Raw genomic sequence first — 27,753 nt, forward strand, 5'->3', positions numbered from 1 at the left:
TTAATAACGCCCTTACCAACATTTCCACTTTCGTTTTCGACTCCACAGCTGAATTAATTTTCAATAATAGACCGAGAACTGCTTGAAGCAGTCGCCATTCTTTGTGGCGTATTTTACCGAAACTATAGAGTATGGAAGATTTAGAACCAATCTGCGACACTGAACAAGCGTCATTCTGTGTAGAATTGATGAAGAGACTCAACCTACAACGGGCGCAAAGTTACTTGTGCGACATAACCTTGGTCGCTAAAGAGGGAAAAGAGTTCAGAGCTCACAGGAATGTACTTTCGGCAGCAAGTCCTTTCTTCGCCAAGCTTCTTCAGAGTGACATGAAAGAAAGCAACGAAGGAATCATTCGGCTCGAGGAGATTTCGGAATCGATCATGGAAGATATCTTGGAATTCATCTACACAGGAAGTGTGGTCATAAATGAAGAAAATGCTAACGATTTGGTCATCGCAGCGGACTATTTATTCATTGTGTGTTTGAAAACCATCTCCGCACGATTTCTAGAACAGCAATTGACCATTGCAAATTGTATTTCAACCTTTTACTTTGCGGAGAAATACCAGTGTGAAGAACTTGTAACCAACAGCAGGAAGTTTGTACTCGACAATTTCGCCTCTGTTACAGAAATGGACGAATTCTTGAACTTGGAAGCGGAAGAGGTTGAGCGGTGGATTGCTAGTGATGATATTTGTATTGGTGCAGAAGAGGATGTTTTCAAAGTCATACAAAAGTGGGTTGAGCAAAACAAGGGCGAGCGAAAAGCAAGGTTCGAAGAGCTGTTTCGTCACGTTCGACTTGTTTTAATCTCGCGTGACTATTTGCTCAATGTCGTGACAAACGAAATGGTTCGAGAAAGTGGTTCCTGTTTGGGAAGGGGGTTGGATGCTATAACGTTGATAAGTTGTGCAAGTGAGGATACTTATATGCAGTCACCAAGAAGAAGACTTGAAACACACGTCATTCTTGCTCGTGGAGGTAAATGCACTTTCTGTTATCTTCCCGAAAAGGACAAATGGAAACGTCTGGCAGACGGGTTGGCAATAGGCCATGGCCGGTACACCAAGGTGATAAAATTCCGTGATCAGTTTTACTCCTTTTCTGGGAATTCTAAAGCTGAAAAGTTTGATCCTTTGTTTAACAGTTGGACTGTTATTGATATGGCTCTTTCTTACAAGTCAGACCGGGTGGCAGTCGTTAGAGGACAGATCTATGCTCTTGAGGTAAACACAATCGACATCAAAACCACTGTCAAAAGATTTGACTCGGAGTTATCAACCTGGCAGACTATTTTGTCTCGTGAGGGCTGCAGGGTTAGCTCATGCGTTGTTAGTGCTGGTGACTGTCTGTATGTTTTGGGTGGGGTATTTGTCGAGGCTGAAGAATTTCTTGCAATAGCTGAGAGATTCAACACTGTTGACAGCAAATGGGAGAAAATTGCAGATATGCAGCAAGCAAGAGGCTCGGCCATTGGTGTCTCCACTCAAGGAAAGATTTTTGTTGCTGGAGGGGAAGGGGAGACTGAAATGTTGCAATCATGTGAGGTGTACAATATTTCCACAAACGAGTGGCAGTTCATTGCAAGCTTGAATGCACCTCGTTGTTTGGGTAGCCTGGTATGTCCTAATGGAACGCTCTATGTACTGGGTGGTTCATGCAGATCATCATCTACACTGCCACTTTCAGCACAATCAGTGGAGTTTACAGTTGAAAGCTATGATCCCACAACGGACAGGTGGACCCAGAAGACCTCTGTACCAGTGGACACGATCCTCGATGCAAATGTGCCCTACTACAAAGGCTGCGCAATGAAACTTTCAAAAGGAGTGCTTGACAAAATTGTTGAAATTTAATGAAATGCGATGTTTTCTTTACCTGTATTTTTAGAAACTCATCAGCCTGTAGAACATTGCAAAATAGTTCACAGTTCGCTGCGATGTTCCCATAGCGAATGACAAGATCCAGAAAAAGGCTCTTAGTAGTGAACTTTCGTAAGTAGTGCTAGCCAAAAATTAATGAAATTTAATCGGAAAACATTTTTTTCGTTCGCATTTTTAAATCTCAGACAGCTATTCGAAGTGATTGGATAGTTTGAAGTGAAGAGATTTCCAAGTTTCTTCACTGTAAAGAAAACAAAAAATTGAAAGATGATTGGTATACCCTGAAAAACCATATGGTTAATAGTTGTTGTTAAATTTTACATTTTCGAGTTCGTATATATAACACTGGTCATATCAATTAGCTGTAGCTATGTAAAGGTATCACATTTTATTACACTGCCAGCAGAGTTCCCTTCGATCCTCGATCTTGGAAAAATCGGATGAGGAAGAGCAAGGTACCCCTGTTCGCAGGGTTATGTTTGTCTAGTTTGCGATTTCGAGCTAGGACTGGACGGGTGCTACGCCCTGTCATATTTCACTCACTGTTAAATTCCAATTACTTGAGAGTGGTAGATCCATACCTTCAGGTACTGAGGTAAGGGCCCCGTTGTCACACGTTTGACTTGCTTGTCAATGTTCGTGAAACGAAATTTATCGACGTCCCGGCTCTATGGGCCTCGGTTTTGATATAAAAAAGTAAGGATGGGGGCGGGGGGGGGGGGGGGGGGATGCGGAGAGGCCCGGACCCCTCGAAGGCAGTCAGGAGACACCGCAAAACGCAAAGTTTATTTTACATGTAGCAGACGTTAACTCTACAAAAGATTTTAGGCTAACTGGAATACCAAGCTGTCAAAGCACTAGAATGTTAAACAAGGTGAAAATCTCTTGTATAATCTTGGTTTAACCTGCTGAAAATTAAGTAACAACGTGGTTAGGCCACTCCTGTAAGTGACCGTAAAATGTTTCGTTACCTATCTGCATCTTTAAATATAGATATTTGTTCTCGCCCGCTCAAAACCGATTACAGGTGTTAATAACAACGGTTCATTTTTAGTTATAGTAAGTGTTATAGTTATTTTCTTCCACATCATGGTCTTTACGGCGCTTGGCATGAGAAGGTTGTCCAATACTGTCGACCTGATACGACTCGAAAAACCCATCTTTTCATCCTTACAGGTGGATTATATAATTTTGTCCATTGGAAGTATTTCTCGTTCGCAAAGCGTAAAAGCGTGTATTTCGTGGTCTCAGGTTTTGAGAACGAGCCATGGTTCAAATGGACAAATTTACCCTATCTGTACGGGTCGAAAGATGGCCGTTCCGGTTCGTATCAGGTCGACAGTATTGGAGTGGACATGTATGTGGCATTAACACGCTTGGCATATCGATTATAATTACTATAGTACTAACTATGAATCTTCCTGCAGCTCAGTGGTTAGACCATCAGTAGTGGGAAAAAACAAGTTTACAAAAAAGAACGTTAACGCTAATGCATGTGAAAGTCTCGCGTCAAAGTTCCTATAATGGGGAAAATTATTAAAAATTTTCCAACCATGCCAGTGGTTAGCAATTGAAAAACATGCAGTATTTGTTAAAATTATGTAAGTTGCCACCTTAGAATTATATACGAGAATCGGAGAATGTGTTGATGATCGTGAAAAGATAGTATGGTAAAGTTTTGATGTGATTAGCAATTTTTCTTCCTGTATGTTGCAATAAAAAGTATATATACATTTACAGTTCTAAATCAAACCAAACTTGAGGGATGAATCCTAGAGAAATGTTTGTGGTTATTACGTTCTACCATTGACATTGGCTTCTTATCCAACACTACTTTGATAAATAGAAACGAAATAGACTGTCGATTTCTCATAAAGGTGAAAAACACTTTACTCTTCGCTTCTTTGCAAACGCAAGGACCACCGTATCCCACCCATGGTCCTTTTCCGGAGTTCTTCAAAGCCAAAATGGCGCCTAGTTTCCAGGCCTACATGTCGGTTGTGTCCCGTCCAGAGTCAAATGTAAAGGTATCATTGGAGTCCCAGTGTATAGTTCAGTACCGCAAATCCTCAAATAAGCGCCTCCCCTCAGATAGGCGTCCCCTCCCCTCCCCATCTGTTTCTATTTGGGTGAGCACCGAGACGACGGCTGGGTAGAAAAGTGTTGGTCGGGTTTAGTACTCGCCAGTTTGTGCAAAGGGTGATTCACTTTTATTTCTCGAAGAAGAAAACAGAGATATTGCCAAAAGGGATGAGTTGTCCAATAAAAGCTATAGATCTATCTTATTTCTTTGTAGTAGAATTCGTATTCGACTGTCAAATGGCCATAGGAATGTTAGATAGCACGCTGAGCTCTTTAGAATCTTGAATTTCGTTGGACCAGTGTATCCCGCAGCTCTATTGCGATCTATAATTGTACGGCTAGGGTCCATCATTTTCGTTGTTTGTTCATTGAGTCGGAAAAATGTTGCATAACGGATTTTTCTGCCTCATTCCCAGGCGTCTCTCTTTGATCGAATATGGCGCGCAGGGTGTTGTGGGACTGCTTGTGCCACGCACCTGCTTGTAGCCATTTTATCTTCTCCTTCGTACATCTATTCAGACTACTGAACTTATAAGAACAACGTTTCTATAGATTTGTAACAGCTTAGTGTGGCAAAATAATCATGAGAGTCGAGAGGGCGTGATAAAACTCTGATACAAAGGTCACTCATTGTCATAATTGAAGGTGATTTGGCAGGTGTTCCAAACACTCTAGACTCAGAATGAATCAACACAACAGAACTGCTTATGTGACGATAAAATGATGATTGTATCGTATTGTACAGTGTCGATAGATTTCACCTGTTAGCTTGATACACTCGAGGTCCATGTTTCGCATAATCCAGTTCTCAGGGTTCTCAGACCCTCTCGCTGAGACGCAACGCCGTGACAAAGAGAGGGTCAGAACTGGACTGTCCTCCATAGCTCAGCACCATTCCAAAAGACTCGTGGGCGTTTGTTACAACCAACGCGTCTTGTAGTCATTATAAACTTCCGATCAATTGGGTCCAGTAGGCAGTTACTTACAGTTACACTTACAGTTACTTATTGCCTTATAAAGTAAACTTTCCTCTTGATAATAATAATAATAATTTATTTACTTATATAGCGCCCTTTAACATAAGAATGATCAAAGGCGCTTTACAATCCAAGAAAACTAATATTAACAATAGATATCACAATAAAAATGCTACAACAATGCGCATGCCTGGCTAACGTTGGTGAGAACACTGGTGTCGAGGTTATTAAAAATGCAAATTATTTCTATCATACATATTAATAAGGTCCTTCTGACCCAGACGCTTATCATAATTTCCGCTTTCATTTTTCGACTCCACGGAATTGAATTTCCGAGAACTGCTTAAATTCTTTGCAGCGTATTTGACCGAAATAAGGTCGTAACTATTGAGTATGGAAGATTTAGAACCAATCTGCGACACTGAACAAGCGTCATTCTGTGTAGAGTTGATGAAGCGACTCAACCTACAACGGGCGCAAAGTTACTTGTGCGACCTAACCTTGGTAGCTGAAGAGGGAAAAGAGTTCAGAGCTCACAGGAATGTGCTTTCGGCAGCAAGTCCTTTCTTCGCTAAGCTTCTTCAGAGTGACATGAAAGAAAGATACGAAGGAATCATTCGGCTTGAGGAGATTTCGGAATCGATCATGGAAGATGTCTTGGAATTCATCTACACAGGAAGTGTGGTCATAAACGAAGAAAATGCCAACGATTTGGTTATCGCAGCGGACTATTTACTCATTGTGTGTTTGAAGACCATCTCCGCACGATTTCTAGAACAGCAAATGACCATCGCAAATTGTATTTCGACCTTTTACTTTGCAGAGAAATACCAGTGTGAAGAACTTGTAACCAACAGCAGGAAGTTTATACACGATAACTTCGCTTCCGTCGCAGAGTTAGACGATTTTTTAAACTTGGAAGCCAAGGAAATTGAGACTTGGATTTCAAGCGACACAATTTGCATTGCAGTGGAAGAAGATGTTTTCAAAATCATTCTAAAATGGATTGAGCAAAACAAATGCGAACGAGAAGCAGGTTTCGAAGAGCTATTTCGTCACGTTCGACTGGTTTTCATATCGCGTGACTATTTGCAGGTTGATGTCGTAACGAACCAACTGGTGCGAGGGAATTTGTCTTGTTTGAGATCGGTGTTGGACGCTATAGCGTTGGTCAATTGTGCAAGTGAGGATACTTTTATGCAGTCACCAAGAAGAAGACTTGAAACACACGTCATTCTTGCTCGTGGAGGTAAATACACTTTCTGTTACCTTCCTGAAAAGGACAAATGGAATCGCTTGGCGGACGGGTTTACAGAGATCCGAGGCCTGTGGATGCCGATAACAAAATTCCGCGATCAGCTGTATATCTTTCCTGAAAAATCAAAAGTTGAAAGATATGACCCTGCTTTTAATAGTTGGACTACTTTGGACATTACGATCCCTGACGATGCAACCCACAGGCAGGTGGCACTCGTCAGAGGGCGGATCTATACTATTGAAATCAATATGGTGAGTAATCAATCCATTATTAAAAGATACAATGTGGAGTTAACCTCGTGGCAGACTGTTTTTACCCGTCAGGGTTGTAGGGTTGGTTCATGCGTTGTTGGAGCTGGTGACTACCTGTACGTTTTTGGTGGGAGACTGCTACAGCCATCAGAATATGTTGCGATTAGTGAACGATTCGACACTGTTCAAACAAAATGGGAGGAAATTGCGGAAAGAGGCTGTGCCTTTGGTGTGGCCACTCAACGGAAGATTTTTGTTGCCGGAGGGATCGTGTGGACTAAAGTGTTAGAAACATGTGAGCTGTACACTGCGTCAACAAACGAGTGGCAATTCATTGGAAGCTTGAACGCACCTCGTTGTTTGGGCAGTATGGTATGTCTTAACGGAACAATTTATGTACCTGGTGGTTCACGCATATCACCAAAGGAACCGGCTTTTTCAACAGCGACACAGTCGAACGAGTTCACAATTGAAAGTTATGATCCCAGTTTAAAGAAGTGGATACAAAAGACTTCTATACCAGTGGACAGCCTCTCCAGTGCAAATCAGTGGTCATTCAGAGGCTGCGCCGTGAAACTTTCAAAAGGAGTGCTTGACAAGATTGTTGAAATTTAATCAAATGACATATTTTCCTCATGTGGAGTTTTCTAAACTAAGGGGCGGGGAGGATCCCTACCCTGGACCCGTCACTAATTGAGCACGTGAAAACGGGTCACCTGACAAATAGGAATACACGAAGGCAAAGTCAGGCAACACCGCCAAACGTAAACTTTATTTTACATAGAGCAGACGTTAAGTTTACGAACATTTTAGACTAACTGGAATACAAAACGGTCAAAGCACTAGGATGTTAATTAACAATGTGAAAATCTCTAGTAAAATCCTTGATTAACCTACCGAAAATTAAATAACGTGGTTAGGCCACTCCTATAATAAAATGTTCCGTTTCCTATCTGCATCTTTGTTCTAGACGTTTGTTAACGCCCACTCAAAACAGATTACGGGTCTTAGTAACAACGGGTACTTTCCTTCCACATCTGGTCTTTAAACCTTGCAATTTAGATATTGAGGGGTAGATCTAAGTTACAACCGCCAAGCGCGGCGCTTGGTACGGGAGGGTTGTCCAAACAATACATGTACTGTCCTGTACTGATACGACCCGAAAAAGCCATCTTTCGACCCCTACTGATGGGCTAATTTTGTCCATCTGAACTATGGTTCGTTCTCAAAGCGTGAGACAACGAAAAACACGCCTGTAGATGGGTATTTCGTGGTCTCACGCTTTGAGAACGAACCATAGTTTAAATGGACAAAATTAGCCCATTTTGTAGGGGTCCAAAGACGGTTTTTTTGGGTCGTATCAGGTCGACAGTTTTTGACATGTATACGGCGTGAACGTGCACGATTCGGTTAATGGCATATCGATTGTAATTACTATAATACTCACTATGAGTCTTCCTGCAGCTCAGTGGTTAAAGGGTCAGTTGTGGGGAAAAACAGTTTACAAAAAAAGAACGTTAACGCTAATACATGAGGGGATATCTTGTCAAAGTTCTGATAATGGGTAAAATTTAATATGTGCCAATCATGCCGCAGTGGTTGGCAATTAAAAAACATGCAGTATTTGTTAAAATTATCTGAGTTGCCACCTTGGAATTATATACGAGAATTGTGAGAATATGTTGATTGTCGTAAAAAGATGGTGTGGTTAAAGTTTTGATGTGATTAGAAATTTTTCTTCCTGTGTGTTGCAATAAAAAATAATTATTTACAGTTCTAAATTAAACCAAACTTGAGGGATGAGTCCCAGAGAAATGTTTAGTGTGGTTATTACGTTCTACCGGTGACATTGGCTTCTTATCCAACACAACTTGATAAAAACAAACGAAATACTCTGTCGATTTCTCACGGAGGTGCAAAATACTTTACTCTTCGCTTCTTTGCAAACGTAAGGACCGCCGTATCCCACCCATGGTCCCTTTCCGGCGTCCTTCAAAGCCAAGATGGCGCCTAGTTTCCAGGCCTACATGTCGGTTGCGTCCAGTCCAGAGTTAAATGTTCCGTTGGATTTGGAAGAAATAGCCGTCAGTTGCGCTTGCAACTTATTGACTTCGCAAACCAACTGTCCCAGTTTGTCTTCGACATCTTTGAGGTTTCCTTTGCCAAAGATTGGCTGGACTCTAACTTCCTTCAATTCGATTTCTCCTGAAAAAGAGGGAAATTGCGTCTGGCTATGATGAGAAAATACGGAGTCGACGATGGCAAAAGACGAAACAATAATGGGACTTTGGTGTTGTAAAACTATGGCAACCTTTGACTGGAATAATTTGAATACTTTTAATTGTACACGGACAAAACTCCCGTTTTTTATAAGAAAGAAAAACGTGTTACATTTTTGTGGTGAACTCCTTAGAAAATTTCAAGTTTGTCCAGAAAGCCCCAGAGTTTAAATATAATAAGCGTGGACTCTTGGCAAAATAAAACATATATATTCTTTAGCTGATATACTAAATAGATTTGCTATGTAAGCTGAGAAAACGCTAATAATCTGATTGGTCCATTAAAAAATAGGATATCGGCCATTATTTGTAAAACAGTTTAGTCTACGAAAACAAGACGTACACTAGCTCAAAGCAACCTTGGCGATCAGTACTGGCCTTGTTGACAAGTTACGACTCCATAGCACGACTAGAAAAAATTGTTTTAAAGAAAGTGTTTAAAAACACTTTCTTTATGTGCTCAGTAAAAAGTACCGATGAATATAAACACTTCGTTTGCAGGCAAACTGGCGCAGTCGCGCAAGGCTAATCTTAAACCCAATGCAAATACAATGGTGAGTCAGCGGAAAGATACTGAAGTTTATCCTCTCACTAGCATTTGTGAGTAACTTTTTTCAGATCGATAACAACCTCCACAAAAGCTGCATTTGTCTTACACTCATTACAAGTCAAATTCTCAAGCCAAGTCAAGAGAAACGAGTGGCCAAACGTGGACTTCCTGAAAGTCTTAAATTATACCAAACTAGTAATAGTAATCACAGATTAACAAGTGCGGTGGACATGCCAGTTTGTATGTTGAAGAAAGGGGACTTGCGTGGGTGAAATCTTCACGTGAAAATTTGGCCAGATTCTTGCATCAAAACGAGGTAAATGTGCGCAACAGAGAGACAAAGTAGCCGCCAACCTCGAATTGTTCAGCATGCATTTACACAGGCAGCCCAACAAAAACACAAAATTAGACTTCAGGCAGCCCAACGCAAACACAAAATTAGATTTGCGGTCTGCCATTGTCGACTGCGATAAAGGAATGAATAAATGTTCCATTTTTCCATTTTCTTATTAATAAATACGATTGTATTTATTAAGTTGCAATACTCACAGATAGAAAGAGAACAAAAGGATCTTTTGCAGACTAGAGAAAACCTTATTCAGTATAGTTAGCATAATCTGTTCATGTTGTCCTTCAGCAGCATGGTTAAAAATATATAAAACTGTTCAATTGAGGCCTTAAACTGCTGTTTAAAAGGAAAAACTAAAATCTAAGTTTTCGCCGATCAACGGCATCATCAGAGATGAGAAAATATCCCGCGCGCGCTATATATATATATATGCAAAGAGAGTGTAGGGTGAAGGGTGAAATGTGTAACAAATGTGACGTTTGTGTGAAAGCTATAGAAATAAACCGTGAGTGTTATACAAGGTTGTAATGATGGATTGTAGTCTCTAAAGTAAAATATTAATATAGCAGTTCCGCGAATTCAGTACATTCCTCTCGGGAATTGAGTGTGGGCTTGTATTTTCTGATGTAAAATGCTTCGTAGAGGCGTAGATTAGCGGGATCGTTTTCGCTCATAATAATAGTTTATGGTCGTTGTTCTGACAGGAAGAGATGTGTTTTAGCAGTCTTCGTTTGTTAGTGCACATGGTATGCTAGCGACTTCGACACTACATGAAATAAAGTTCTTACTTACTTTTCTTACTTACTTACTTACTTACTTCCTTCCTTCCTTCCTTCCTTCCTTCCTTCCTTCCTTCCTTCCTTCCTTCCTTCCTTCCTTCCTTCCTTCCTTCCTTCCTTCCTTCCTTCCTTCCTTACTTACTTACTTACTTACTTAATCAGTTAACTAAAAATACCTTCTCGGCTTTGAACCTTTTTCGTTCCCTTCCGCAGTGTTTTGAGAATAAGTTCCGCCACGATCCCGATCAATATTAGGCCCAGGAATATGCCTAAGATGATCAACAGAAAATCTCGAGTGGCTTTCTTTTCACCAGAAACGAGACTCATCGAGTCACTGTCCTCGTTGTAAACCTGCAAAAGTGTAGAAATATTAAGCAATGTACTGAAGCTTGTGAATGAGCTATGGAACAATCAAAGCTTCAAGTGTTTGTGTTAACTAAGGTCACAAAGTAAGATGGGTTTCTCATTGGTGTCGTAATCCAATCACAGTTAAAAAAAGTCCAGTAAACGAGGCAGCGAACATTTTATTTGATCGCAATCACGCCTTGGACATCACTGGTTGTTGTGTCTTTTCTACAGAAAGCGCGCGCGTTTCAGAAATTAATCGAAGGGTAATAAAATCCTTTCCGGATTTCTGGTATATTTGATAACAACTGCCCTCGGCTGAGAGATTGTCCTCAAAATTTCGCAGTTGCCCTCGAAGCTAATGTTCATTTCTCAGACAATCTTTCAGCTTCGGGCATTGTCCTCATCCTCCGGTACTCATCAACCGCCTGAACCAGTTTAATTACTAAATATTCATTTGGGACAATTCGCTTCTACACAACTCAAAAACTTAAATTTGTAGTTTGTTGTTTGTAATTTTTAATTCGTACAAACGAATGTGAATATTCCGGAGACAAGAATTAACTTCATTTCTAATAATTATCTCGATTTCAGTCTAAAAGGACAAGATTACTGGGTACTTATGTCCAGTTCTTTTGTACACTTAATTTAAGCTGGTGTCTTTTTACTACGGGATTGAAGGTTCTTTTTTATTAAGGGCAAATGCATTTATTTCTCGCTTACCGAGACAGGATTAAGATACTTCATGAGTAGATCGTCCACATCAAGTCTTTTCATTTCCTTCTTAAAACAAGCATCTTCATCCATCAGTTTTTTGGAGAAGTCGGATTCAAGTAAAGCTATGTGGTACGTTACATCCGCCGAGAAACTTTGAAACACTTTGAGGGTCGTGTTTACGGGTTCCTTGTGAAGGTAGTAGGCAGCTTGGTACTTGTCCATAAAAACACCATCTAGCTTACCCGCTTTGAGATCTGTAAACAGTTGCTGTACTGATGGAGCATCTAAAGGAAAATATTGGCAGCTATTAACCCTTTAAGCCCTAACAGTGATCGGCATCAAATTTCTCCTTGCAATATCAATGCTTATTCAATCACTGAGGTCATGAGAATTAAGGATGTGATCACCCAAAAACTTATCAGCTTTGAGTTCTCAGAGTAAAAACCTTAATTTTAACAGAGATGTCTTGTTTTTTAAGTTTGACCGCGGTTAATTCTCAGGCGGTCCGAGGTCGCTTGCGGTCGGTTTTACTCTACTCACCAGCGACTATAGCTCCTCCTTGTTTCGCTTCTAATTCCGCTGATGTGTTGTTCAGTACTCCAATCTGAACAAAGAGAGGAATTTAAGAGGTCGGTTGGGCTAGATGGCCTCTTAACCCTTTAAAGTCATTCCCCTAAAATAGAACCTACACTCAGATTTTTTCCAAACTTTGCCCATGTGTGGTTCACTATATGTAAACTGCAAAAATGAAACAAAAAGAGGGGGTCACCATGCTTGTTCTTCAGCAACGAAGCATTGAAATATGGTAATTTCTGTATGTTTGGACAAGAAGGACTATAATAGAGCATTTGCCAAAAACAGGAAATTATTTTCTGAAGAGAAGAGTTAACGGCTCATTTCATAGAATTTTTTCCCTGTTCATAAATCATTTTCAATGTGAAATCTGTTTGAAAACCATTCGTAACCAGTACAACTGAGATATTCAACAAAATAATATAATTCGTTACCTCTGAAGGTAGGCCAAAATGTCCATTGGCTAGATATTAGGCACAAAATTTGATATATCTAACACTAGGATTTTCCTTAAATTTTCACAGTAGTTGGCAAACGATATTGTGGTTAGAAAGCAGTGGTAAATCGAGCTTCAAAACTGGTTTCTCCGCGAAGGGACTAGGGCGAGTCTTATGAAAACATCTTAATTTCCGCGCAAAATGCAAATTAAGAATTTTGTTGTTAGATGCAAGTCAGATTGAGCCAACTCAGGCACATAATCCCGTAACTCTTTCAATATTTGACAGATTTCTGTGAATTATTGACACCAAGATGGCCTTGTGAAGATCTACTCATTAAAAGGATGAAAACGTAATCCCCTCTGATATGTGATATGGTTGACCACCCCCCATAACTTTTCAACTGTTTTTTCCCTAGAAGTTGTGGCCCTAGAAGTTTTGGGTCTTAAAGCATCACTCACTGCAAAATAAGCTATAGTTTAGGGGTATACCTAATATACACAAGGATTGGGACGTTTTTGAACTTTTAATTTTTTTTTGTTTTAAGGCCATTTATCTCAAAGCCACAACTTTTCTCACTCATAATTGTATCAGTTATGAAATACAATCATGATTAGCTTTAAAATGGTATATCATACATGGTCATTGAGTTTGTAGTCCTGGATCTAGATAAAATGTCGTTTTGCCTTTGGGGTAATTGTCGCATAGCTGAAACATGGTCTATACTTCTACAGACCATGGAAATGACGTCATTAAACGTTGACTCAAGGGTTTCACTTGAGTTCAGTGAACATTTTATGACGTTATCTCTATGGTCTATCACTATTTAGAGCGGTTTTCAATTGAGTGTCGGTAGTAATTAGCGTTTGCTTTGGTTTTGCTTTACTTCGCTCTCTGATTGGTTGGCAAAACTCGCGCCACTTTCTCAACCAATGAGAAGCAAAACCAAAACCAAAACCAATCGTGACTTGCTCGCATGCGTTTTCCTCTTGGTGACAGTTAGATGTAATTGCTCCGAGTGCTTATTGGTTCATTGTGCTGTTAACGTCTGTTGTGATTGGTCATAGTAATTACTTTGGTTTTGGTTTTTACGACACTCAATTGAAAACCGCTCTATCCTAAAGGTGGTTTGTATCGCCGCCATGTTGGTGTACAAAGCAAAAGAAAATTAAATTTGCTCACATAGTTTCCATAAAAATGGAAGTTAACCTCCAGAGGAGAAAAATCGTATTGTTCCTGTACACCAACATGGCCGCAAACCATCAATACAACGTTACGTGGAGTTTCCATAATCTGTGAATTGCAGTTGGACTGTTGACGTAAACCCAGATGGGCCTGCGACATTGTTGAGCAGTTTTGTTCATATTTTTTTACCTTGTGTCCTTCCAGTACCGCCAGGTCCTTAGCAGAAATGTTGAGTGCACTGGTTGCGGTGGCTGTAAACACTGCTATTACAATCAGACCAGTCAAGATCCAAATGACGCCAAACAAACGACCGAGAACGAATTTCGGCGTCTTGTCACCATAACTGAAGTTAAAGTCAAAGGAGAGTCAAGGTTAAGTAAAACAACAACAACAACAACATCCTTTATTCAAACACGATAGTAGTTAAAGCCACAGAATTGCTTGTGGGGTCTTGTATCTAGCTAAAGTTTAAACTTAGTTCGAGTTATAATTGGAATTGATTCCTAGCGCTGGCATAGCTGAACACAGAGTCAAATATGGCGAAATTCACTGAGAGAAATCGACCTTAATCCAACCTTATGCTGGTGTCGAGATCAAAACTCTTTGTCGTCCCCAAACTGAATATCGGACCGCCATTTCTAAGTTGCAAAATTGTACTGAGACTTCAAGAAAAATTTCCAAGTGTTGGCCTCAGACATGAAGGAGGAGTTAGTTTTCGTGCCGCACACAAACTTTCAGGTGGTTTGACTGTATTTTGCCCAGGTGTGATATTAAGAAGATTAAAACAGCACCCTAACAAACGAATTACTCAATGAAAAACTGCATTGACAACTGCTCGTAAGTCAGCCATCTATCTACAATAAGTCTCTAATTAAGCTACACAAGAACTGTTGTTGACCCCCTTCCCTACATTGGTTGTAAAGTTGCGCTTACCCAACAGTCGTCATGGAAACGAAAGCCCACCAAAAGCCTTCGTATGAGCCTCTTGTAAAAGAACGGGGAAATTCCTCTTCATTGAAGAATGTTTCCTGAAGAAAAAAAGAAAACACCTTGATTATATTTTAGGACTAGTTGAAATACCAAGTAGTACGAAGGACTTCTTCAAGATCAATAGAAACGTTTGAGCATGCAGTAAGCTAAAATGCGCCGAAATGAATGCAAACTTAGTTGTTTTGATGCGGCATTGTCAAATCCAAAGAAAGGCTGTTTCAAGGTCAATTATTTTCAAAAAATATAACCTCCCTTGACTTAAGACCATATAAGGGGCGAACCCCTCAAAATGACCGAACTGCCAGAGTTTGATGACTTTAAGGTCACTGGGATCTGCAAGTTCGAGAAACAGTCGTCAATGTTAAATTCGTTCTTCTCCATAGTAATCAGTTATAACTGCCTCTGTTCTGTACACCTTTCAACCCCAATTCAATATCTGAAAATAATTATTTCGTGATCATTTCTGTCAGTTAAGCCGTGATGTTAAAGTGATTGGTGCTTGTCGATCCGTGTTTTGGGATCGTCTTACCAGGATCCACACGCATATTCCCGATATTCCAGCCAACAGAATAGTGAACACGATGATAGGCCAAGTGTTCTGCAGCATTCTTGTCATCACGATGTCATTAGCTTTTCCGTTGAAGATCCTAATGTCCATAATGAGCAAATACCCCGGCGATTTTATTAGTTGTTCGAGTATCAAGACTGGCCCTGCGTAATCTTCACCAGAGAGCATCATCTTCAATGGCCGTGGTATGGGGAAGGCGATTTGCGCCTTTCTGTTCACTAATGATTCTATAAAACTCCGTATGGTGTTGAACGTTGTTACTTGGATGGAATCCGTCGTTAAATTGCGGCATTGTTTTATGACGCAGTTTTCAAGGATTCGATGAAAGAAGTCTCTAACTATGCCTCTACCATCACCGGATGAAGGTAACATGGTGAATGGAGGCAAAACAAGGGCTGATACATTAACCGTTTTGCCTGCAGGGGGGCAAACATTGGCCTGTGATGACGATGACCGGACGGGCTTCCAAAATAATGTTCCGATAAGTGTAAGAGTCACTAAAGTGATCCTGCCTAACTTCATCTTGAAGGCGACTCGTAAAGCTGCAAAAAGGCAAAATCCATTTAAACAAGCACTTCTTCTTTAAGTTTATAATGTCATTCTTTGCACAAAGTACCGCTAAGCTTGGTTTACACGTACGACGCAAGCATAAGAATAAGCACAAGCACAAGCACAAGGATGTTTACACGTGCGATAAGCATAAGCATAACGTGACATACGCAAGCGCAGAAGCAAACAAATTTGGCGCAATCGCGCAGCCAGGCTGCCTTTTGGCGCGAGATTTGATTCCAACATGGCGGAAAATGGCAACGCATGAGTAACTAGATTGTACGCTGACAACTCGTCACTGTTTTTCAGTTTCCTTTCCTTGCGCTTATGCTTAAGCTTGCGTCGTCCCGGTTTACACGTACGACGCAACGACGCAAGCGTAAGCACAAGCACAAGAGAATGGAAATCGTTCCATTCTCTTGTGCTTGTGCTTATGCTTGCGTCGTTGCGTCGTACGTGTAAACCGGGACGACGCAAGCATAAGCACAAGCGCAAGCACAAGGCGCTTATGCTTGCGTCGCACCGGTTTACACGTAGGTTTTTTGTGCTTATGCTTGTGCTTATGCTTATGCTTGCGTCGTACGTGGTGTGTAAACCAGGCTCTAGTTAACAAGGTAGAGGAATGACTTCATCAAGTTCTAATTAGTAACATTTTCAAAAAATGCTCGGAATATGATAGGGCATTTTGAAGGTTGCATGAAAGAGGGATTCATCCTGCAGTCTAAAATATACACAAGTCACTCAATTACCGTTGACTAAAGAGCCTCTTAGACAAACTCCTTAAAACTCCTGTTTATCGATGTTACGAAGACGACATTACTACGCTCTACCACAAGCTGTCTATGTACCATTTCAGTCTGTCTTAGATGCCGGTACAGCTATATTTTGATGTAATTTAACTAGTGTTTTTGTGTCGTTTAGTTGAGAAGTGTGCATTTATATAGCGTATTTACTATGGCAGAATAACCATATGCGCTTGACAACACTGCAGTGCGGGGGACTTTACCGTAGTGCTTGCGAGTACAAACCGCTGTCCTGCAGCTCACAATCAATTAAGTCACTGATGTCTCTTTTACTAAAACAAACCCAGACCACCACGTAGTTTCCTATTTCCCTGACTATATGGACAAAAATATTACCTTATTCGCGATTTTGTTAGAAAAGCTGAATCTGTCGTGAACTCGTTCTACAGACCGGCACAACATCCTCTCGATCGATCTGCACAAGTTTCGTTCCAAAAATTATAATAGTGTACGATCCTTTGCATTCGTTTTAAGGCAGAAGAAAACAAATGGTAATTAAAAGTTCAGTGTTTGAAATGCTAACGAAGATGGGATAATTAATGTATAAATTGTTGCCACCTGGAAAGCGTTAGCAGCAGGTACATAATTGTCTTAATAAGAATGACGACACATTTAAATTTACAAAACATGTCTCGGTCGTACAACGACCATCTTCAGTTGAAAGTAGAAGTAATATGAAGTTACATTTGAATTTATAATTATAATACATTATAAATTCAAATGTAACTTCATATTACTCCTACTTTCAACTGAATATGGTCGTTGTACGACCGAAACATGTTTTGTAAATTTAAATGTGTCGTCACTCTTATAAAGATTGTTGCCAGTCTGCTTCTTTTTAGATCCTTTGTACATAATTGTATTGTGCGCATTATGCCGTGTTTACACCATTGGTCCCTGAACACGTAACTTTGACAGATGTATTTTGCACATTTTGAACAACAGCATAGTTAGTAACTATGACTATGACAACAGGAATCACTATTGTATACGACAAAAATATCTTCCTGGTAACTTTCATTGAGATGGCGACAGCTCGAAATTTCATCGTAATACCTCCATATGCCACGATGTAATTCGACCTCTTCACTCGCCTCTAGGTTCCGTCAAGTACATTTAATCATCACCAGCTTGATGACTCGGGGGGGGGGGGGGGCTGGGTACTCCCCTACGTAAGCTATATAGATATGTGCCGCCCCAAAGGGTATGGTTTTTGAGCCATTTTGGTCTTAAACTGGGTAAAGATTTTGACCATTATGGTCTTAAATCGGGTATGGTTTTCAAGGGAACCACGAGAGCGTATCAACGTATTTGTCTTTTCAATTCCGAATGAATAGTAGAGAAAGAGAAGTATCCAAAATATATCATTCGAGCTGAATTTCGGGTAAGTTTTACCAATTCTTGACTTCGGCCTTGATGTGAGACTTAATTACGCCACAAGCCAGGTCTGAAAACGGGTGTGGAAAATGGCATGGTTTGGTCTGAAATAGGGTCAGGATTTGGGGAACCTGGCGGCACACCCCTACCGAGAATTCCGAGGAGTAATCCCCCCCCCCCCGGGGATGACTCATGCTCCCATGAATAACAGTACTATAGCTGTTCATATATTTTTTCGTCCTCTTTCGTCGCCCCTAATAACTAATCTCTATTACCTTAGAGATATAATGTAGACATCACATTATGATGGTGTTGAATACGGTTTAAAAGTTTTAGACGACAAGCGATTTTGCACTTTCTTCAAATTCTACGCCATTCACTGCTCAACGTAAACTGTTTTACTCATGGTTGTCTGACATTTCGACTGAGTTTCCTCGATTTTTCCAGTTTTTCTTTATATTTATGATCCGAATTTGATGTGACTGATCCAGGCCTTAGCTTGTCTTCGTTAAGAACATCCCTTTGTTACTTGAAGAACAGAATTCGTGGTTCGAGAGTTTACAGGGGTTCCTGCGTCCGCAATGATTCATGCTGAATGAATGGATGGCTGCCATAGATATAAAACGCTAGTATATTCTTAGAGTAATGCCTCCGCTAGAGAGTGTTCTGTAATACAGAGACCTTTTCATTGCATTAAAAGATTACGTTTAAGGACCCTTTTGTCCGCCCAAGAGTTGGAAATTCACAACGCATGAAAGCCTACCTATTAGCTGTTAAGAGACTAGCAGCCGTTTCACAATCTCTTGAATTATTAACGACAACCTGTTCGTAACATTTTTGTTTTGCCTATTAGTTACTAAACAAAATGACTAAAAATTTAGTGTTAAGCTGGCAAACCACAAATGTTGTCGACTCTCAGCTTTATCAAAAGCAGAAAATTAATGTTTTTCTAGTGTAGTGTTCTTAAACGATCAAGTAAGCGTTATTTACTCACGACTGTAACATTTCCCAGACTTAAAGAATAAAGAATATTCCTTTCAATTACACCACGGGCATACACCATGGTAATTCAAATGACAGACATTCTCAGTACTTAAGAACCTCGATGAAGGTTCTAATCATAACTATGGTTAATCTTGGTGGGTCAGCTTACCTAGTTGAGAAATAATCCCCTCCTTTGTTTCGTTTTTACAGGCAGAGTCGGTCCTCTCTGTAATACCGCTTACTGTTCTCAACAAGTCAGTTTTCGGCAATCATTGACGGCGATATCTTTCTCGCCGGCAGCGATGCATGGATTTACGAAAGTTCTCCCTGCATTGACGTATCTAGGATCAGTATTTCTGTGATCACATTTATGGTGCATAGCGGTTTTGAGAAACATCCAGAATTGGCTTGAAAACACCAGGCCAATAATGAATGAATATTAGCTTCCCCCGCTGTTTCAACACTCAACTGCAGAAAATGACATCGACAAACAATCGTTTTAAGAACACTTGCAATTGGTCCGTTAAACAAAAGTTTCTTGCGTGTTAACCTTAGAAATATATATTGTACTCATGGTGATTGACCAACAAAATGTATAGGTCTGTAAATAAACACCTGCTACTGAACAAATTAGCAATTCGAGAAAGTTAAAAATGACATTGTGTTGAATCGATTGGCCTGTGTTTTTATGCGAAAGAAATTTGCCAATTTTATGGCAGATGGTTGTCAACGTTTTTGTTATGCTAAATCATGGTTTAACTTCTTCATAACTTAAAGATCTTGAACGTTTTGTAGTCGCGATATTATTAACACCGGTTCATCAGTGGTCGTTAATGAGGTCTTTACGAAAGATATTAATACTAACACAAGAGGAGGGTGGATTTTCTTACGCCTGTAAGCATTATTCTTTACCAGATCAAGGGAATTGTTTACGAGACGAAAATGTACAATTACTATTTCACAAGCGGTTAACTCCGAGGCGGTTAATCAGTTAAGCCACACCGAATTTAAGCAGAGAATAAAATTGATAAGATCGTAAATCTTAATTTTCTAAATGTCGAAAACTGACCAGCACTAGAGGAGAGGAACTTTTGGTAACTTTGTATGATTGGTCATAAGTTGGTTTTACAGTGTGAATTAAATATAAGTGGCCTTGTCTTGCAGAATGATTGTTAGCAATGAAAACTTTTTTTAGCGGGTCGTCCAGTTCAGTTTTGCATGGAGCTCCAGAAAGATTACCAAGTGATATTTATTTGCATAAGAGCGAAAATGTACGAACAAAACAAGAAACAGGTGTTTTAATTTAATCTATACGTCAAATCATATGACTCTATATGACTCTTGTTTTTCATTCAAATGAATTTTAAGCTTTTGCAATCATCAAGGCGACATTTCCTCTATCTTCTTCAACTGTCCGGTTGACATTATTTTCTTTCCTCTTCTCCTAGTTTAAAGAACAACTATTCACTGTACGTTCAATGTGATGAGAGGATTTATAGATATTTAGTTAAATTTGCTTTGCTGATAAAAATATAAAAACCAACGTAGAAAATATTAAGTTCCTTAGTTTTAAGTTCAATAAACCGTAAACATAACCTGTTGTATTCATTTAAGCGTACTAAACGGTTCCTATAAGATCATAACTGTAATTGAGCGTTGAAGTGTTATTGTAACCTGCCCTAGTCTTTTGTTAAACTGTTATCCACCTGTGTAACTTTTGAATGTTTCAGAATAAGCCTAGGTTTCGTCCAATAGACTTTCAGAAATGATTGTTGTATTCTGTAATCTGACTCGTTGGAAAATGATGTAATTCGAATTGCTTCACTAGCTTAGGCTTAAATACAAGTGCTTTGTAAGATTTTCCTCGGTTACATCCTTGGTTACGGTTTTGGTATTAAACCCTAAGCTGGAGCCAAGTTCTGTGTGGTTTTACTGTCTCAAAGCAAAATTGCAGCCGATAACCACACCAACAAAAAGTTAAAAAAAATTAGTATTAGAGATGAAATGTTCAAGAGTCCAAGAGCTAGTAGCTTGTCTTCAAGGCGACATATTGATTAGGCGTTGATTTCAACAGCATGCAGTTTAATACTGGAGTGCAAATACTATGCCTGTCACTGATATCCAAAGGTAATTATTACACGATATCATAGACTAAATAAGGTCGCGTGATTTGAAACAGCTCAAGCTCAGCTCAGTTCAGTTCTGTGATTAACATACATGTATTTTAAAGTACAATTACAAAATCGGTGCCCGGAGTGCTTTCTTTACCCTGAGGAGTTAAAGGATATCACTTCAACGTTTCAACAATATTTGAGTTCTCGATGTTTTAACCCTATTAAGCATGGGAGAGGGGTAAGTGCCTGAGTGTGCCGTCTTCAAATCATCGTTACTTTCTTAACATCGACGAAAAAGCCTCCAAAATTGGTAAATTTACCTAAGATGTCCCTGTTTACTACTTGATATGTCACGTTTTTGTAATTATGACTTGATGCTTCGGCCACACGTCTATTCTTCTGCATGAAAATTTACAGGTTTTAACATTTTTGTATCATTTAACCGTTGTTAATTGGTCTGGTATTGAGGTTTTGGATAAATTGCGAAATCAAAGAAAGCGGATCCAAAACGGTGATATAGTTCATGACAAAATGAGAAAATTCCATGTCATGAGGCGTCATCACCTCATTTTATGGACTTTAAGGGAACCAGTTTTGACACAAAAATCAGCAACCCTCATACACAACAAAACACTTTTCAGTCCCTTTAAAAACAAACATTTTTAAATTTTTGGTTAAAACATCTCCTGAAGGATAAATGATTTGTACTACGTAATATTTAGGCTGTCGCTATAACACTGACAGGAACGCAATTGAATTGAGGTGAAGTCATAATTACAATATTCTTGGCTAGGAAAATTACAGGTTCAATTTAACATTTTTTAAAAAAATAGAATGTTTATGCCACTTGAGTCTGTGGAATTTTGTTTGATGTATTTTTCTATGAATAAAAATCATCTCTTGTTTGAAACGAGTCTGGATACCACTGAGTTTAATCTCTCGTGTGAAATGTTAGAGATTACCGAACACAATACATTTGATCTAACCAAAACGTTTAAATATTTAGGTTTCATCTCTCATTACCATGACTTAATCCTTGGAAACATTTTACTTTGACCGCCTGAATTGGATAATTATTGCCTTTAATTCTAGCTATCTTTTATTGAATTAAACTGGTCGTCTCGTTGACATATTATTTGCAGGAGTTAAAGAGACTATTGCAAAGGTTGTCATGCAATTGATTATCTCGGAAACGAATGAATTCAAACGAAGTTAAATTTATCTGTTTTTGTCTTCCTGTTTAGAGGTCAAAATTTTAAACGAAAACCATCGTATTGCTACAGAACATGTTATTTCATGTTAGTCTGCCTAAACGTTATCGATATTTCAAAACAAATTACAATGATTCCGAGCACAGATCAGTAATGATAACAACATATGATCTCTCTCGAACAGTGTAGTGACAAAGGCATTGAAAAGGATTAAAACAAGTTGGTATAATCTTAATTCTGAGAAAAAAAACTAATAAAAAACTGTTAACAAGAGATTTTATATGGTTACCGTAGTAGGTAGGTCTAGCAGATTATGTCATTTATCAATCCTTACCTTAGAAATCCCTCGGAGCGAGTAAGCTTAAACTTTTGTGGAAAAGCAGGATAAGTACAACATCCTGTTTGGCAAATCTTATTTTATGCTGTGACTCGACCAGCAGGAGGTGCTTTGAATGTAAAACTGTTGTGATACTTAGATATCTTTAAGATCGTTATCTGCTATGGCAACGTACCAACGATTTCAATAAACAATTTCTTTGAATTTAGGCCTGTTGATAAAAATAACCGCACAGCAAAGTTGTACGTCAAAGACCAGCGGGGATATGCTGAAGCTGTCACAGATATTTGACATGTTCATGCAGTTTTTTTTAATTTCAAAGCCTCTGTTTATTGAGCAAAAATTGATTAAGATTTCAATTTCCTTGGTGTAAAAGGGCGGCAGGTGATTTGCTGAATGCTTAAGGAGTCTTGGGCTTTTAACAGTAAAATCGAAAAAAATTAAAAAAATGGTTATGAGAACGCCTTCAGTTAACAGTGGTTTCATAGCGAATCATAAGTGAACTGCGAAAATTCTCAGTTGCAGAATAAAATCCATACAATTTTAGAGCGTAACGTCATACTGAAGAAATAAAACTAGCCGCATCAAGTCGAATCAAAGATTCAAAATTTGTTCTTCAAGTTTTGTGAAATGTGAATACCTTTTACCGTAATGAATAGTTTAATTCAAGGAGATCATACGTTGCTAAGTAGTTCGTTTTTACAGGAATTAATAAAACCATAAAGGGAAAACAGATAAAATGTAGCACGATTAGTTTACCACTTGCCCAGCGGGTTATGATCTTTATTCAAATGTGGAAAGAAATACAGCTCAGTTCTTGTGATCTTACGACGCTGTTCTTAAGATTAACGATTACGTCAGCGTTGATGGCCACTCACTGTCCATGAGTGGTAAAGTGTTTTTACGTAAATATAGTTAACCCACCTGAAAATAGTGTGTAGCCGTGGCAACAACGTCTTTAACACTGTGATACTGATTCAAAACGTTTGATCTAACACACAGCTGAGTTTAAACTTTTTTTTTGTACGCACATAATTCGGACCAACCTCTTCCCCAAGGTCTCCCCGATATTCAAAATGGCGGACGGCGGCAAAGACCCTGAGCTACGCTGCACAATACTCCACGAATCGCGGAGTATTTTGTCACGTGACACGCAGTTGATTTTTGTGGATGCTGGCAAAGGATGCTGGTATTCAATATGCCATTAGCCGTGTAATGTAACAAAAGAAACTTTGGGAGCCAATAACATCACGAATAATGCAGTCGATTTACCATGGTAATTAATCAATTAGATTTCGATGGACTTCGAGTTGTTTCCATAAGATTGCCCAATTTCAATCAAAATGGCAGCCGTGCTAATCACGTGTAAATTTTCAAGACTCCAATATGCCATTTTCAGATCGAAAACAACCCTTTTTGAAATAGTAAATCAAAAGATTATTTTCTAAGGAACATTTGACTGTTCGAAAAATGGAAATTTGAGAGTTCACGGCAAAGAAATTAGTCTTCGAGATCGAGGACAGACTGTGGTATTTTCAAAGCAAAAGAATCTGCGATCGCAAATCGATCGAAAATCATCACTGGCACCGCGGACTTTGTCAAAAATACTTGAGCCAAAACTTACCGGTTTAATTGTCAATTGTTACTGAAATACTATTTCGATTGACCGATTTTTCGTATTCCTAACAGTTTTCGCAAAATGGGTGTGAAGCGTGCCCCACACGTACACGGGTAAAAAAATCGCTTCAAATTTGACTCGCAATTCTTTGAAATTGGTTGCGTGCTGTTTAGGCCCAGGAGCGATTTTGTACGCGTTCCCTTTTATACGCAAATAAACGCTTATCTGAATAACTTTTTCATTTAGAACAGCGTTTGTCTGTTATTCTGTGTATTTTCATCGATAAAGCGTGGTAACTTGATCTTTTGTACGAAAGACAAATTTATTGACGTCACTTATAACGAAATAGTTCAGAGTTCATTTAACTTTAATTTTCTGTTATGAATTGCTTTGTTTATGCCTAGTGAAAAGATCATATTGCTGATTATTGGATATTGTCGACTCCGTTTCAAGTCATCTTTCACGGTTGTCTTCTAAAGTGTTTTTTATATAAAGAGGAAAGAAAGGCAAAAACAGGTGCGGTGTGGTTTCTAAAATAAGGGATGAAGTGTCAAAATATACAGTACCAACACCATTTTTAACTTGTGGCAAACGTTTCGAAAAGTAATAATTTAAATTGAAGCAAAGAAACAAAACTCGAGATCCATTTTCAAATAATTTCTGTCAAAATAGAAATTCTGACGAAATCTTAAATTGTTAAAGATTTTTTTTTACTGAGATTGATACTAAGGGATGTAACCGAAGTAGAGAAAGCGTTAGCCTTCGAGCAAGCTCTCTTGGGGATGGGAGGTGGGAGGGGGAAAGAGGAGAGAGCTCTCTCCTCTTTCCCCCTCCCGCCTCCCACCCCCAAGAGAGGTTGCTCGCAGGCTAAGAAAGCGTGTAATCATGTGGGCGCCTCCATTTACACAAAATTTTCGGTTCACTGGATAAATTGCAAATAGAACGGGGGATCTTCGGAGGCACTCGACATTTTCAGTTGGAACTTTTCCATTTTGTCGTCTCTGTGCATTATCAAGCAAGTTTTTGGATCTGCCAATGAGATTGTGCAAGTTTGTAACTTCAAACACGTGCCGCTCTTTGCCTGGAGGCAAAAAAGCCTTTAAATTTGCACGGAACGGCTCCGGAATAACAAACTAAACCGAAACATTTCGAGACCCGTTGTTACAGGGATTTACCGAAAAATATAAAAACACGCCTTCTAACCCAGCTATATGCCTAAGATTTCAAGAGGGAGTTAAACAAATTATTGATATCAGATTTAGTCTTCGCAGACAAACACAGTGATAATTATGCCATTTCCAAAATGGCATATTTTATCGCGCAAAGGTTTGAGTACAACTTGAATGGTCAGCAGGAAAGCAAAACTTTAGCGAAATTTATGGAAGAAGGCAAGAAATATTGAGTTCAATCGGAAAGAATACAATCTTAATAAATATTTAAGAACGATAAATGTTCTGAAAATAATGATTAGCATAATTTGAAGATGCAAAACCTGTTAAACGAAGGTTGAGTGTAAAAAACAAAACATAACGCTCTGAATGCATGAACCGGGCGTACATACGAACTTTACATTTGCCGAATGTAATACAAATGAACAGAAGCTATTGTTTTTGCTAATTATAATTTACAATAGGTTCGGCTCATGTAAAATTGGATGTTTGAACCTCGTCAAAAGAAAATTTTTAGTCCAATTTTCTGTCGATTTAGATGGTAAAATTGATACGAAAAACTCGCCCCCACCCGATTTAGAATATAAGTTTCCCATCGAAGATGCTTTTCAGTCTCTAATATGCACTTGCCAAATGAAAGTTCGCGTTTGCGTGGATAATGAATTACTGTAACAAAGTTAAGCGTTTATGGCAAACTTGTTTTGATTTGAGTTGGCTAAATGTTTGAGTTTTAAACGCGCGGGTTCACTTATCAAGATTTTACTTTTGCATCTTCCATAAATTTAATCTCATGGGGGATCTTCCTGTTATTATTTCTTTGCTTGACACATAATGCAAAATATAATTTTAAGCCCAAAAAGCGATCCCCGTGTCTAAGATATTGCTAGGTGAATTTTTATAAGGGTTAGGTCCAAACTATTAAATTTAAACCATATACCATTGTCATAACTGTTCATCTGGCGGCGTTTTTAATATCCTTTTTCCGAAATTTATATTATAATAAAAATAATAATAATAATAAAAAAAAAAACCGGGATAAATTTTTCCTGATCATTCTGGGATTGGTTTATTTTATTTCAAATTTTCAGCCAAGATCACAGCATTACTTTTTAATATATTTGACTGGCAACTGTCAATTATCTTGCTCTCTTCAGGTGGAAAATCCTTTCAACACTTGATTAGTTTTTAGTTTTTCTTTTTTCCTTAACGTAATTTTAACAGGATTTTTTGTTATCTGGATGGACACAGGGAGATTTTAATAAAGAGTATTTCATAGAAAAGATTACTAGCTAGATATGACGGTATCCTTAGGCGATGGAATCGCAATAAAAGCTTTATTCTTAATTAATCAAAGGTAGTTTTTGTTTCGTCTCAGAATTTGCTAGACCGATGAAAGATTCGACTTGGTAAGTCATGCTCTTGGTACTAAATTTAAAATATATACTCTTAAACTGATATCTTTTTAAAGATTTATTTCTGATCCAGCAAGTAAACCGTTACGCCACAAAGGGCCGTATATAGTAACCGTTCTCAATCACCTGTTCATATCTCGCTGAATAGCAAACATCGATCATATACACGTTTAAGCCCGTTTTACTCTTAGTATACAAGCAACTATTCTTTTTCAGTGGCAGTTTTTCGTTTGTTTTTCAAAAAGGGATCATAAGACTATAGCACTACTAAAGTTGATGTTGAAGTTTGTTCCCGAGGGGTCGATAGCATTCAGTCACGGTGTAAAGCTCTTGCTTTTAGATTTTGCCGAAAGCTTTCCTTTTACATCGGCAAAGAAAGGTACCTTTGCTAAATGAACTTGAGAAAGTAAATAAGGGATGAGCTTAAAAGATGTGAATTGAGACTCGTTGAAAAGAGCTGTGGCGGTTAATGAAATTCGTCTTGCTAATTATTTCTATTCGTCTTCCATAATTAAGAGTCGGTCTCGATTCACAGTTTTCTTTTTGGTTTATTGTCACTTTTGTGACATTTTTCCAACTGATTTGTTATTATTTTGAGTTTAAACTCAGACTGGAACAAACAGTACATGATGAAGTAAAACTTCACGTTTTCAGCAATATCACACTAGAAAAAGCGTCCTTGATTAATTCAGTTGTTCATCTTTGAATATGCCGACACCATCATCCTTTAATTTTTTTCTTGTCATCAACAGCATGAAACAGAACGATAATATTTCTGAATTTTTTACAGACAGCCTTTAATTGGAGCTGCTTGAATTGCTCCCTTTACCACAAGGGCCTTCCGTTTATTGCATGTCTCGCGCATGGCTTAGTTTAAATATATGATTACTTTACATGTTCACATTCAATATGGATCATACGCTAAAATACCTCTTGTATATACATAGCACGGA

The 27,753-nt window shown here is 38.8% G+C and overlaps 4 protein-coding genes across 7 annotated transcripts in view; 3 read left to right on the forward strand and 1 right to left on the reverse strand.

The window, feature by feature from the left end:
- LOC146470585 (kelch-like protein 21) overlaps positions 1 to 2,154 on the forward strand; it is a 2,502-nt gene extending 348 nt beyond the window's left edge. Inside the window, exon 2 of the mRNA XM_085121741.1 lies at positions 49 to 2,154. Within this exon, the coding sequence (XP_084977867.1) occupies positions 132 to 1,859 (1,728 nt within the window). The 5' untranslated portion in view covers positions 49 to 131 and the 3' untranslated portion in view covers positions 1,860 to 2,154. The remainder of the gene's footprint in view (positions 1 to 48) is intronic.
- LOC146470583 (kelch-like protein 21) overlaps positions 1 to 7,412 on the forward strand; it is a 19,863-nt gene extending 12,451 nt beyond the window's left edge. Inside the window, exon 2 of one of the 2 annotated variants that reach the window (XM_085121742.1) lies at positions 7,244 to 7,412. The gene's annotated coding sequence lies outside the window, so the exon portion shown is untranslated. Of the gene's footprint in view, positions 1 to 2,641; positions 3,668 to 7,243 lie in introns of those variants that run through there. The other variant, XM_085121743.1, reaches the window with a different exon arrangement.
- Positions 3,409 to 22,825, reverse strand: LOC146470586 (uncharacterized). Of its 3 annotated transcripts, XR_014866994.1 has the most exons (9): positions 19,109 to 19,402; positions 15,188 to 15,768; positions 14,602 to 14,696; positions 13,858 to 14,011; positions 12,014 to 12,077; positions 11,480 to 11,757; positions 10,588 to 10,762; positions 8,104 to 8,659; positions 3,409 to 3,499 (listed from the first exon to the last, which is right to left on the reverse strand). XR_014866994.1 is itself a non-coding variant. In XM_085121746.1 (8 exons), exons 2-8 carry the CDS (start codon positions 15,746 to 15,748, stop codon positions 8,478 to 8,480), a joined length of 1,509 nt encoding a protein of 502 aa, XP_084977872.1. In that variant the 5' UTR covers positions 15,749 to 15,768; positions 22,599 to 22,825; the 3' UTR covers positions 7,200 to 8,477. The 3 variants fall into 3 exon arrangements, 2 of the variants coding, with proteins under 2 accessions (XP_084977872.1, XP_084977871.1); XM_085121746.1 differs by lacking the exons at positions 3,409 to 3,499; positions 19,109 to 19,402 and adding an exon at positions 22,599 to 22,825 and having other exon boundaries at positions 7,200 to 8,659; XM_085121745.1 differs by lacking the exon at positions 3,409 to 3,499 and having other exon boundaries at positions 7,200 to 8,659.
- LOC146470587 (kelch-like protein 11) lies at positions 5,224 to 7,412 on the forward strand. The gene has a single exon (XM_085121740.1). The coding sequence runs from the start codon at positions 5,339 to 5,341 to the stop codon at positions 7,067 to 7,069; it is 1,731 nt and encodes a 576-aa protein (XP_084977866.1). The 5' UTR covers positions 5,224 to 5,338; the 3' UTR covers positions 7,070 to 7,412.
- Positions 22,826 to 27,753: the final 4,928 nt, after the last annotated feature.

The sequence above is a fragment of the Pavona decussata genome, unplaced genomic scaffold (assembly GCF_977016875.1).
Source record: "Pavona decussata unplaced genomic scaffold, jaPavDecu1.1 SCAFFOLD_113, whole genome shotgun sequence".
Taxonomy (NCBI): domain Eukaryota; kingdom Metazoa; phylum Cnidaria; class Anthozoa; order Scleractinia; family Agariciidae; genus Pavona; species Pavona decussata.